Source organism: Aphis gossypii, unplaced genomic scaffold (genome assembly GCF_020184175.1).
Source record: "Aphis gossypii isolate Hap1 unplaced genomic scaffold, ASM2018417v2 Contig00225, whole genome shotgun sequence".
Classification (NCBI taxonomy): Eukaryota; Metazoa; Arthropoda; class Insecta; order Hemiptera; family Aphididae; genus Aphis; species Aphis gossypii.
Window position 1 is genome coordinate 208,636 of NW_026083033.1, and position 14,284 is coordinate 222,919.

At 28.0% G+C, this 14,284-nt stretch overlaps 1 protein-coding gene and 1 pseudogene across 1 annotated transcript; both read left to right on the plus strand.

The window, feature by feature from the left end:
• The first annotated feature begins 1,051 nt into the window (after positions 1-1,051).
• LOC126553395 (uncharacterized) lies at positions 1,052-2,367 on the plus strand. The gene is made up of 3 exons (XM_050208565.1): positions 1,052-1,834; positions 1,892-2,002; positions 2,060-2,367. Exons 1-3 carry the CDS (start codon positions 1,699-1,701, stop codon positions 2,365-2,367), a joined length of 555 nt encoding a protein of 184 aa, XP_050064522.1. The 5' UTR covers positions 1,052-1,698.
• Positions 2,093-3,437, plus strand: LOC126553396 (uncharacterized; annotated as a pseudogene).
• Positions 3,438-14,284: the final 10,847 nt, after the last annotated feature.

Sequence of the window (14,284 nt, forward strand, 5' to 3'; positions counted from 1 at the left end):
AGACGAATATTCTAGCAAGGGAAGTGGTTATACGCTACAGTGTATTGACGGAATATTATTAGGTGTTTATCAATATACGCCTATGAGCGCATCGTCTTATATTCCGTTACCTGATTTCATTGAAAGAAAAAAAGCTGTAATCAACCCGCAAAACTCAGACCAAAAGTGCTTCAAGTGGGCTCTATTAGCAAAACACGTTACAGGTTCAAATAAACAACGTATAGAAAATTATACAACGCACGAAGAAAAATATAATTTTTCCGGTATCACGTTCCCGACAAAATTACATCAGGTTAACATTTTCGAAAAAAATAATCCTAACGTAACTGTCAATGTTTACGGATTCGAAAAACATTTCCAATCACCGCAAAAATTTCCAAAATATGAAGTGTTTCCATTGAAGGTGGTAGATGAAGAAAAAACAGATCATTTCGACTTGTTACTAATAACCGATGATGAAAATTCTCATTTTACCTACATCTCTAATTTTTCCCGACTTGTGCGATCACAGAAAACCCCACATAATGGACGCGTTGTATTTTGTAAACGATCCTTTACATCGTTCGAACCTCTAAATATTAATAAATACGAATTAAATGAGCGCATACGATTTGAAGAACACAAGTTAATATGCGGAACACATAAACCAATTTTACCTCGAATGCCTGCTCCTGGATCGATGTTAGAATTCGACGCATGGAAAAAAACTCAACGACATCCGATAGTTATATATGCAGATTTTGAAGCACTACTAAAAAAATCAGATGAAAAATGTGGAAACAATACAAAATCTATTCAAAAACACGAGGCCATGAGTTATGGTTTTATGGTTAAAGCAAATAACGACATTCCCGCAGAACTGCTTGAACAATTTAATATTCCAACTTCACCTATAATTTTTCGAGGCAATGAAGATAATCAGAATGTGGGTGAACATTTTGTGAAGAGTATCGTTGAAATAGCTGAAAACATTGAAAAATTACTACAAACCAACATACCAATAACCTTTACTACAGAACAACAACCAGCACATAATTTATGTAAGACATGTAATTTATGTAAAAACGGTTTCTCTGTGGGAAACCATAAAGTTGCTGATCACTGTCACTTATCGGGTAAATTTCGACAAACATTGTGTAATACCTGTAACCTCAAGCTTCAAACACCAAATTTTGTACCATGTTTTTTTCACAATTTATCGAATTATGATGCACATTTTATTGTAACTGAACTCGGTCTCGATGTGAAAAAAATTTCTGTTATACCAAACAGTGAAGAAAAATTCATCTCATTTTCAAAACACGTTTCCAACAACTTTTCAATACGGTTCATCGACACATTAAGATTTATGGCTTCAAGTTTATCAACACTCTCGGACAATTTATTAACACCAGGGTTCGAAAAGTTTAGAGAAACAGCTAAACATTTTAATACCGCAGACTTGCCACTCGTTACTCGTAAAGGTGTTTACCCTTATGAGTATACGGATGGTTGGAACAAGCTGGAGCAAACCAATTTACCAGAGAAAGCAGATTTCTACAGTACACTAACAGAATCAAATATACAAGAAGAAGATTATGAACATGCAAAAACTGTTTGGAGTCACTTTGGATGCAAGACTTTGGGTGAATACAGTGATCTATATCTGAAAATTGATGTTTTATTGTTGGCTGACGTGTTTGAGAACTTCAGAGACCTATGTTTAACCACATACTGTTTGGACCCATCTTTTACTATACAGCACCAGGATTCTCCTTTGATTGTATGTTAAAATATACCAGAGTCAAATTAGAGTTACTCACAGAGTATGATATGCTGTTGATGATTGAAAAGGGTAATTATAATAATTATATATAAAAATTTACATTTATAATATATAATTTTTTTATAGGAATTCGAGGCGGTTTGACACAAGCAAGTATGAGGTATGCTAAAGCTAATAATGAAAAGACCCCAGATTATGATCCAACAAAGTCCAAATCATGGTTAATTTATCAAGATTGTAAGTATACATATACATAAACTTTAATTATTTTTTAATATTAATTTATTTTTTTAGGTAATAATCTATACGGTTGGGCAATGTCACAACATATGCCCTATGGTGGTTTTAAGTGGGTTGAACCTAAACTAGAAGGGCTGAATGATTTGAACGATACATCACCCATCGGACGGATATATGAAGTTGACATTACTTATCCGAAAGAACTCCATGATAAACACAACGACTTACCTTTCCTACCACAAAACGGTATCCCAGTTGGTTCAAAAGTTAAAAAAACGCATGGCACCACTTCAGTCGAAAAAAAACTATATTATTCATTACCGAAACCTCCAACAAGCTATAGCCAATGGACTCATAGTTGAAAAAGTAAATGTATAAATGTTTTTATTTTACATTTATAATATAATTATTTTTTATTATAGGTTCATAGAGTAGTTCAGTTTAATCAATCACCATGGCTGGCTCCATACATAGCACTAAACACAGAGATGCGAAAAAAAGCAGCAAATGACTTTGAGAAAGACTTTTTCAAACTTTTAAATAATGCGGTTTTTGGAAAACCATGGAGTCTATGAGGAAAAGAATAAAAATGGAACTGGTGTCTAGTGATCGTCGTTTACAAAAACTGATAAATCAGTCAACATTCAAACACTGTACCACATACAATGAAACTCTAAATGCAGTTGCATTAGAAAACAAAATCATTGATTTTTGTAAACCTATTTATATAGGTAAATTACATTTATTTTAATTTTTTATTGTTATATTAATATTTTAATTTTTATCAGGTTTTGCAGTGCTGGAAATTTCCAAGTATTTAATGTATGACTATCACTATAACGTAATGCAAAAACATTATGATGATAAAATTGAGCTCATGTATACAGATACAGGTAAATTATTATTATTATTAATTTATTATTTTAGTTTCATTGGTATTAATTTAATTTATTATTTTAGATTCATTGGTGTACTATATTCAAACTGATGATTTTTACAATGATCTGTTGAACAATCCAAACTTGTTGAATCGAATGGACACTGCAAATCTACCCCGTGACCACCCGTGTTACATTGCTGAGAGAAAGAAGATTCCTGGGTTATTTTCTGATGAAACCGATGGACGTATTATGAGAGAGTTTTGTGCTCTTCGTGCAAAGTCCTACGCTTACATTTAGAAGATAATGAGAAAATCAAAGCAAAAGAATCCGTGGACATGTTGTTAGAAACCATATGACCTTTCAAGATCATAAACGGTGTTTGTTTGGTGATACCAGTTTGGAAGTAACAACGTCAAACGTCTCTATTCGTTCATTCAAACACAAATTAAAGACCATCAAATCCGATAAATTAACTTATAACAGTTTTGATGATAAAAGGGTTATACTTGAAGACAAAGTACACACCCTAGCTCATGGACACTATTCTATAGAGTGAGTATATAAATATATATATTTTAATTATTTTTTAATTAATAATTTTGAATTTTATAGGGAGGAACTCGAAGCAGAACTAGATAGTTAGTTATATATTTGTAATGATTATTTCTGTATGTATAATTTTTTTTATACTTGTTTAATTTTTGTAAATATTTTTTCTATGTCAAATTTTGTACTTGTATATTTTACTTTAAACCATTTTCTTTGTCAATATTATAGTTAGTAGTATATATTTGTAAAGATTATTTCTGTATGTATAATTTTTTATACTTGTTTAATTTTTGTACTTGTATATTTTACTGTAAACCATTTTCTTTGATAGTTAGTAGTATATATTTGTAAAGATTATTTCTGTATGTATAATTTTTCCTATATCATATTTTTGTACTTGTATATTTTACTTTAAACCATTTTCTTTGATAGTTAGTATGGTATAGAAATAAAACTCAATTTTGAAATAAAAAATATGTTGTTTATTTGAAATAAAAAAACATGATTACAATTTTATGAATTATTTACAAACCATTTTCTTAAAGCAAACACTTTATAAAATGTACAATATTTAGGATTTAAGTCCTTATGAAATATACAACAAGGTAATTTTCTTCATCACATATTTGATCCAGTCGAGGACAACCCAAGTCTTCAATGTTGATGACTGCAACGTGTGGTATATACTCTATAAGTAATGTTTTTTTCTGTTCGCCTTTGGTGTAAATACAGTCAAACTTAACGAATTCAATATTCTGCCAGTTCTTCATACTCAATTCACCATAATCTATAGATACTGATGAAAATTTTGTAGCCACTTGTTAGTTTTTCGACGTTTATTATTTGATTAGATTTTGAATTTTTAAAATCCAGTGTTTTGAGTAAAGCCCATGTTTTTCTTTGTCTGCAAAGACATCTCTTAAATCATATTTTGTTATTCGCTCCAAGAATGCATTGAATGTCTGATGCCTGTTAGACTTATGACTTGTCTTTAAAATAAGTTTTCAATAGTAATTGAGTTGATATAGTAGTATACATTTGTATGTTCTGCGCACTTTTGACTGCGGAGATTGCAAATTTTAAGGGGGATTTTTCCCCTCAAACTTTTTTTTCTCCGCTCTACCAGACTGCGGTGATTTTAAAATTTTTAGGTGGATTTTCCCCCTCAACTTTTTTTTCTCCGCTGTACCAGTAAAAAAACACTGATTTTCAAAAACCATAATGTATGTTCTGCGCACTTTTGACTGCGGAGATTGTAAAATTTTAAGGGGGATTTTCCCCCTCAAACTTTTTTTTCTCCGCTGTACTAGTAAAAAACACTGATTTAAAAAAATTTAAAACCAATTATTTTTTCCCCTGTTACACATAAAGTTTAAACAGTGTATACACTATTTATTTCCCGTGTAACACAGACGGAGTATTCCGCTACAACCAATAAATTTTTTTCTATGTTACACATAAAGTTTAAGCAGTGTATATACACACTTCATAATTATATTTTTTAGTCATGTTTTTTTTTTAAAATAAAAAATAATACGTTTTGGTTCAAAATAAAAATATATATTTATATGTATTGTCTCATTATTCTAAATTAATTTTAAATTGATTAAACTAGTTTTCTTACTTCTCTAGTAAAAGGTACATATTCTACAATGCGATCATGAATTAATAAACAATAAGCAGTTACACCTGAAAGAGATTCTGATGCTTCAATTTCTAATTGAACATCTACTGATGAAGCTGTAGCTGAATCATTCTGTTTTGACGTATCGATAACAATAATTGGAGCTTGCGTTAGAAATGTAGATGGGCTTAATATCGGGTTCCGAATACTTTTTTCATAGTACGATTCTTGAAACGATGTATACATATCATATAATAAGGTAAAATTATTTTTAGCAAAATCCAAATTTAAATTATCATAAGGATATGCTATTGAGTTTAAAAATACTTTTACATTAGTTATATTACAATGATCGAATACACCACAATCTTTTTCTAACGAATTTTTACGTCCCTTTTGTAATCCGATTATAATGAATCGAGGTTTTTCTAATTTTGAAGCAGTTTTTAGGTTCCATACAACTTTTTTTGTGGTTCCGAGTTCAGGATATTCAAAAGTTTCAAAAGATCTGAACGGGATAAACAAACTTTTTTCTTTTTCAATAAGTTTTAATAATTTTAACCTTTCTTCATCATCAACAGTAATATGTGGAACCTTCCAAACTATTTTTTTCAAAACACTTTTCCAGAATTTGTACTTCCACTAGTAATTACTTTTAGAGCGTTTAAATCGCTATGACTTCGAGTTAATATTAGTTCTAATCTAGAATTAACTAATATCTTTTTAAAGTCTTCAAATAGACCTAACCAATATTTTAACGGAATGCATGCACTAAATTCTCCATTACTATTTGCTGGGTTTGAACTATTTTTAAATATCCAACCAGCATTTTCATAACAATTATAATTATCAGGTGTACCTGATAGATAACCTTTTAACGAACTGGTAATACCAAGTACACGTGTACTATCTACTTCTATTCCATTGATTTCAAGTCGTATTTGTTCAAAGAGATAGGAAAAACCGTTATTAGTAAGTTTTACTTTTCCAGCATCTGATACTTGACCTTCTAAATATATAAAGCTTTCATTCAGATACGGATAAACATCTGTTTGTTGGATTGATATACGTATTTCATCATTATTATTAAATGAAGTTGTATACGGTGTATATGAATGATATTCGATTTTCGTAATTTTAGAATCGGTTTCAAACGGTAAACTAAATCTAAAATATCACTTTCTGGCATTCTGCTTTAATTTATAACCTAAAGCCTTTAAAATTGTTTTATTTTTCGTTGTTATTTTTTTTTTACTTTATTCGATGTTACCGGTAACGCTTTAGTTATATGACTAGCAAGATTTATCTTTTGTAATGGGCTTATATTAAATTTTAATCCCATCTTAAGATCCGTAACGTTTAATATGTAGATCGATTACTAATTTTTCACCTAAATTGTTTATCGGATTATGATCTTGATCAACTAATTGTATAGTTATTAAATCGATATTTGTTTTATTTAATTTATAATATATTAGGTTAGTTGGAGATTGAATCAGCTTCGCCCCTATGTTCTCAGTAGGAGAAAACTCATAAATTGAATGACTTGGCATGTGGTTGTTGAATGAACCTTGAGCTATACTGCACATTACTTTTATTGAATTAACATTGTTTAAATTTACCACTTTCTTTGAACGATGACCATCAATGTTTTGCAAGTGTGGTTCATAATTTGTTTTTTCAAATCCTAATAAAGGTCCTATACTGTTTGCTACGTTAAAACGTATTGTTGCATTACTGAATATGGTTGTCTTAAAATCTACTTGATCAATCCCGATATCAAAAGTTATTTTCTCTGTTAGTTGTATTCCAATGTATTCGTTAACATTATGAAAGTCATCTATTTGCTTTAAAATTTGATTTTTAATATCCTTAATACCGTAACACCCTTTTTTCAGTGTGATAAAACAGGTTGGAAATTTATTATTATTTAGTAAACGATCGGGGTTTTCTAAATGTATTTCAAACTGGTTATTAGTTTCATTTATGTTTGGAAATGTATTATATGTTTGTAAATTTAACAAAGCAATTTCCGAGTCATCGTACACATCAATTGCTGGAAAATAATGTACAGATAATGTAGTTGTATTACCAGTTAAACTTAATGTAATTGATTCATACATTGTAAAAATTCAAGACATAAATGTCCACAATTAAATGAATTAAAATCTTGATAATTTGAATAGTTATATATAATCGTGTTTCCTTTGAAATAGTTTTGTAATTCAATTGGTGGAGGTAAATCACCGAAGCTATCAAAATATACAACCTTATCTTTAATTTTGTAAAACGCTACCCAATGACTTCCATCACCTGAAGATACGTCTAAGTTTAATATACCACATTCAATTGTTCGTGGTTTTTTAGGTAAGTCATCTCGTGAAAAGACTCCTCGGAAATGATTGATATTAAACTTTGCAATGTATTTTATATGTCTCTAGATGTGAGTGGTCTGTCAGGTAACGTTTTTATCAGTTTTTTTCCTTGATCCATTATTGATTAAATTCAATCCGCTACCTTTCTTTTTTTTCGAATTTTGAATTGCATTATAAACACTAGCACTCCCAGACATTAAACTACCGAGAGCTGATAACCCTGCGAAAATAGGAATTAGAGGAATCGCACCTCCTGTCTGACCTGGTGTTAAAATCAATCTTTTACCATTAGGATTTTTCTTAACCTTTCCTTTTTTTGCAGCTAGTGTTCTCTTTTTTATTTTTTTATTACTTTTATGTTTACCTTTATAACTCATACCTATTTTCTGTTTAACCTTCATCATACTTTATTTCAGTATTTATAAAGAAGTTTATAAAACCTTCACCAGTCTTATCTGATTTCTACTTACAGGTTGAGCACACTATCTTTCACTGGTTATAATTTAAAAGATCCAGAGTATTTATAAGAAAAAAAAAATGGATTTGATTGAACAGAAAGATAAATTAGATATTTCGAACGTTGATACTCAAATAATAAAAAAACGTCAAGACATGGACCGTTATTACCTGATACTATACGTGCTATTATAGTCGGTCCTAGTGGTTCAGGTAAAACAAATATAATGTATAATCTAATCACTCATGAAAACGGAATAAGATTTGAAAATATTTATATATACAAAAACTTCTAATCAAGAAAAATATGTTTTATTAAAAAAATAGATGATATAAAAGGTGCTAACATTTTTATATTTTCAGACGCTGATAAAGTTATAAAACCGAATTTAACTAAAAAGAATTCTGTAATAATTTTCGATGATGTTTTATGTGGTCCGCAGTCGATAATAAGAGAATATTTCGGAATGTGTAGACATTCAGGTGCTAGCTCTGTATTCTATTTAGCACAAACATATTCTAAAATTCCGAAGCAACTGGTAAGAGATAATTCAAATTTATTAATAATTCTAAAACAGGATGATACAAATTTAAAACATATATTCAATGATCATTCATCAGCAGATATGGATTTCTCAGAATTTCGGAAAATTTCTCATTTCTGCTGGAATCATAGTGATTACGGATTTATGGTTATTGATAAAACACGTGAAATGAATGAAGGTAGATATAGATGTGGTTTTCATACTTTTATTAAAAAAAATAAGTATATAAATATAGTTGTAATATAGACAAAATCTACATAGCATTATCTTTAGTTGAAGGAAACAGATATATTAAGTTCATTATTTTCAATGAATAAAGATAAAGTTTTGTTAAAAAATTTGATATTATCAAAAAAAAATATCAAACGTAAAATAATGAACATGAAGCGTGGTGTTATAGATTCTGATAACTATTTTCGCGAAACATTTATACCTTTACTCAAACCATTGACTTCAATTCCAGAAAAAAACACTTCATTTATTTCTGACACTACTAAAAAAAAAAATACCTTGATCACTAGTGATGGAGATAGCGAAAACGAATCAAATTCATCGTTCGATAATTTTTTAATTTCTAATCCTAAATTACAGCGATATGATAAATCGTATGGCATGCATTATGATTCGGTTAATGATCAACTTAAAATATCAGATATTCCTGTCACTTTTGATCATGGTAACTTACGCTTGCTTGATAATTACTACCCTTGGACTAAAGGACTTTGGTCTTTATTATGTGAGAAAGTACCAAAAAATATGACGATAGAAGATATGGAATCATATTATAATATTCTAAAAACAAGTAAAGTTTATTTAAAGGCAGACGGGAAACCTAAAACCTCAAGATATTTCAAATGGATGAACGTTGTAAAACCTCTATATGATCGAATGAAAATTGATGAAAAACAATTAAATGAGGAAGTATTGAAAATAAATAACACAAAAGTTAAAACTCCTTCTCAATTAAAATTAAAAGAATTTGATAACTTTTTATCTAGCTCAGGCGCAAAACGAAGAAACATTATTAATGATACAGCCATATCAAATGAACCATTTGATTTTTCTTCTTCAGTGATTAATTCTAAATTTGAAGAACCTCCAACTGATCAGCTATTTAACTTTAGTTTATCACCGTCAGTTAAGAAAGGATCTGGTTTATATAAAGATGTAATACCTCATACACAATTAGTGTATTATGATGATCCAAATGAATTAGTTGTTAGATTAAATCTTTTAACATCGTCCCAAAATGCTGGTAATACTGGTGTAAATAATGAAATCATATCTATTATAGAAGAATTACGTGAGAGGAATATTATAGTTTAATGTCTACATTAGAGGGTTTAGCTAATGAGCTACATCGACCTGCAAGAAAAGTATTTCCAAGACGTAGTATAATACACGATTTAAAGATGACCTTTGGCAAGCTGATTTAATGGATATGCAATCTCATTCTAAACAAAATCTTGGTTTTAAGTATATTTTAGTTGTTATAGATACATACACGAAATATGTATGGGTAGAATCATTGAAAAATAAAACAGGAAAAGAATGTACAAAAGGTATGTTTAATATATTAAAACAAGCTAATCCAAAATTATTACAAACAGATAATGGTACAGAATTTTATAATAATCAATTTCAACAGTTAATGAAAAAAAAAAATTAGACATTATAGTACGTATAGCGTTATCAAGTGTTCAATTGGAGAACGTGTTATACAAACTCTAAAAAATAATATATACAAACATTTTACTGCAACAGGTACATGGAATTGGTATAACAAAATATCAAAAATTATTTATAATTATAATCATACAAAACATAGATCAATTAAATGTACACCATATGAAGCTAGAATAAATACAAGTAAAATCAAATCAAATATACAAACAAATAAAACATTATATAAACCAAAATTTAAAATTAATGATAAAGTAAGAATATCAAAATATAAGCATATATTTAGTAAAGGATATACACCAAATTGGACAACAGAAATTTTCACAGTTTCAAAAGTTTTACATACAGAACCAATAACTTATCAGCTAAAGGATGGATCAAACAATATAATTCTAGGTGGTTTTTATGAGCAAGAAATTAAATTGACTGATTTTCCGAACACATTTCTAATTGAACGTATTATAAAAAAAGTTAAAGATAAAATGCTTGTTAAATGGATGGGTTTTGATTCCAGTCATAATTCATGGATATTATCGAAAGATATTATTAAATAATTTTTTTTTTATATATATTTTACCTTTTTATAAAAAATAAAAAAAAAACAGTATTAAATTAAATTATTTTTTTTAGTTATTCATATAATGTTTTCCTTTCACTTTGAACGATACCTACTGATGATAATAATTTAAATTTAGAAATAATTATTATCACTAGATAGCGTGGAAAAAAACACCTACTGATGATAATAATTTAAATTTTTTAGAAATACTTATATAATTTTTTTAAACATTGTTATTAGAATATTAGAATAATATTTTTTTTAATTTATAATGTTCGTATGCTAGTGAGTTAATCCCATCGTTTGTTATAAAACGTTTATCATCGTTACCACTTAGTACAAGCTTATTCATTGTTTTAGAATGAACAACATGTTTATTCGATTGAATAAAATTCATGTTTCTACAAGTTTGTTTATTATCAAGAGAGATATGGTTTATGTACGCATTTAATACTTCTATATAATTTTTAAAATACATATGTTGATTAATTACATTTTTTTTACACCTTTAGCTTTTTTAACCTCATCGTTGTTTTCAGTCTTGTAAGCATATAATTTCGGTCTTAATGAAACAAATTCTTTTAAAATTTTTCCCCCCATTTCATCTTTAAAATAACCAGGTTGATTTTTATGATTTTCGCTAAAACAATAATGATCTTTTGGATAGTTTGATGTATCAAAATACGGAAATAAATCATATCTAATATCATCAAAAAATTAAATGTTCGAATATTATATACCAAAGAATCTGTATCCGAGTACAATAATCGTATTTTATTATTATATTTATTTTTCATTACATTATAATGAAAATCATACATAAATGTTTTCGAGACATCTAAAATTGCAGACCCTACATAAATTGCTTTATCGAATTTGATAGTTTCCTTATGTGGTGAATAGCCATAAGATTTTCAGAGTATATAGTTCTATCTTTAAAAGTATTTTTCATCATCAATTTATTTGCTTGTTTATCTGATGTAACCAGTTTTAAAGAAACTCTAGTTCGAACATTCTCCATACATTTACCAAAAACGCTATTAATTAATAATTTCCAAAAATCTTTTTCAAATCTATTTTTAGCTTCTCTCCTCATTCTCGTACATAGTTCGATATATGAGGCCATCCATTTACTCTGTGAAAATTTGATTGCTCGATGAATTTTTACTAATTTAAGACCATTAGCAATTGCTTGTTTTAAATTTTTATAGTGTAATATATATTTTTTTTTTGATGATAAAGTAGTTAATAATTTTTTAACTTTTGAATTTGGAGGACATTCGTTTAAAGGTAAAAACGGGAAATCATTATGTTTTTCATGTAAATATTCAGGATAATCAATATCAACTTCTAATATATATCCGACTTTTGAATCATCAGGAATTTTAGTAACATCTATGTTCAAGTCATCAACCCATTCGAAATCTTTGAAAGGTAGCTCAGTTAACATCGATTTTCCATATAAATTTACACAATCAAGATATGTAATCCATGAAATTGATTTATTAGGATTATAGTTCAAACCTTTAATGTTTGGTATGTTTGCTTTAGCATATCTTTTAACTGATTGACAGATACCCCCTCTGATTGAGGATTCAAAATATAAAAGCATGTTATAATCAGCCAATTTTTCTAATTTAACCTTAGTATATTTAAGCATACAATCGAAAGCAAAGCCTGGAGCAGTCATATAATGAGCAGGATCTAGACTAAGAGTAGATAAACATAAATCTCTAAAATTTTCGAACACATCCGTTAGTATGGTGACATCAGTTTTCAAATAAAGATCACTATACTCACCCAAAGTTTTAATATTAAATACTTTCCAAATTTTTTTAGCATGAGAATAATCATTATTATTAATTTCTTCATTTTTTAAAGAGTTATAAAATGCAGATTTTGAAGGTAATCGAGTTTCGTTTAATTTACTCCAACTATCAATATACTCATAAGGGAAAACCCCTTTTCGTGTGACTAAATCAAATGTTTTATTAGAAAATAATTTTAAAGTTTCTTTAAACCTTGATTTATCTTCAAGTAAATTTTTTGCAAGCTCGCTTAATGAGGAGGCCATAAAACGGAATGTATCAACGAATTTTATACTAAATCTCGGAGCAACCTCTTTACTAAAAGATATATATTTTTCTACAGAATTTGGAATAACATGTATATTCTTATCATCAAAACCAAGTTCTCGAATTATAAAGTGACTATCGTAAGATAAGTTATGAAAAAAATTGGAACAAATGATGGGTTGGTTATTTCAAAATTACATTTAAAACAAATACATTGTCTATATTTACCAGTAATATGACAGTGATCTCTAACTTTAAATAATTCATTTTCTTCAAAAGATAATAAACATATTTTACAAACCTTTGCTATTTGAAATTCTTTTTCCTCCTTTTCAGTCAACGTAATCATTGGTACATTAATTTGATAAATATCATTTATTTTTTTTGAAATATCAATCATATTTTCCATAAAATTTTTTGCCGCATCAATACCTCTATAAATTATTATGTTTGTTGGAATTTTAAACTGTTGCATTAACTTTTCTGTGATAATTTATAGTCAACTTTTACATAAAATGCATAACTCATAATTTCATGTAAATGTGTGATATAAGTTTTACTAGTTTTAGTGAATTCATTTGTCTGTTTAGGTTTTAAAATACATTCAAAGTCAGCATAAATAACAAATGGTATTCTAGAAGTTTTTTTATAACTTTTAAAAAATGAATTTATTTTCTTTTCCTTCTTCAAACATTATCGGTCTTCCTAATTTATTCTTACTACACATTTTTTTATGTTCAGTTAATCCTGTTTCACCCCAAAGTTTACTTTTACATGGTTTATTTCCAAAAGTTGTAAAACACCTCTTACAAATAATTAATTTAGAACAATTTTTAGTTTTCTGACTTCTAATAAATCTTGAAAAATCTTTAATATAACAATAATGTGATGTTTTTATGATTATTGACAAAAAATAAATCAAAATGATTTTTTTCTTCTTTATTATTTATAAATAGAGGGAAAATAGTACCTTTATTATTTAAACTATAAACATTAACTGAAACATTATTTAAACGTTCAAATTTTTAATTTGATTTATTGGTGTTGGGAAATCAATACATTTAAAATCTAACCCACTCTTTTTTTCAAGAAAATCAAAATATTTTTGGTTAAATCGTGATTTATTAGAACGCTTATCATATTTGGTTAGTATAGAATATTTAAAACAGTATTTATCTTTATTTTTAACGTTTATAATAGCCTTTTTTTCTCGTATAAATTTAGGTAAATCTAAATATGTACCTCCTTTTAATGGATTTACTAAATTGATTCTCAACTGTAACCCATCTATTGAAACAAGTGTCCATCCTGAACCTTTAGCAATAAATTCAGATTCTTCAGCTAATATTTTATCAAACTTTATGTTTAACAAACTAGCGAAATCGGATGAATTACATGCTAAAACATTCGAAGTTTTAAAAGCCACATCTTGTTTATCATGTGTTATAGGACGTGTGTAAGTAGCGTCAACGTGTAAATTAAATTTGATCGACGTTTTAATACACACGATTGTCTTAACTTTAAAATTAACT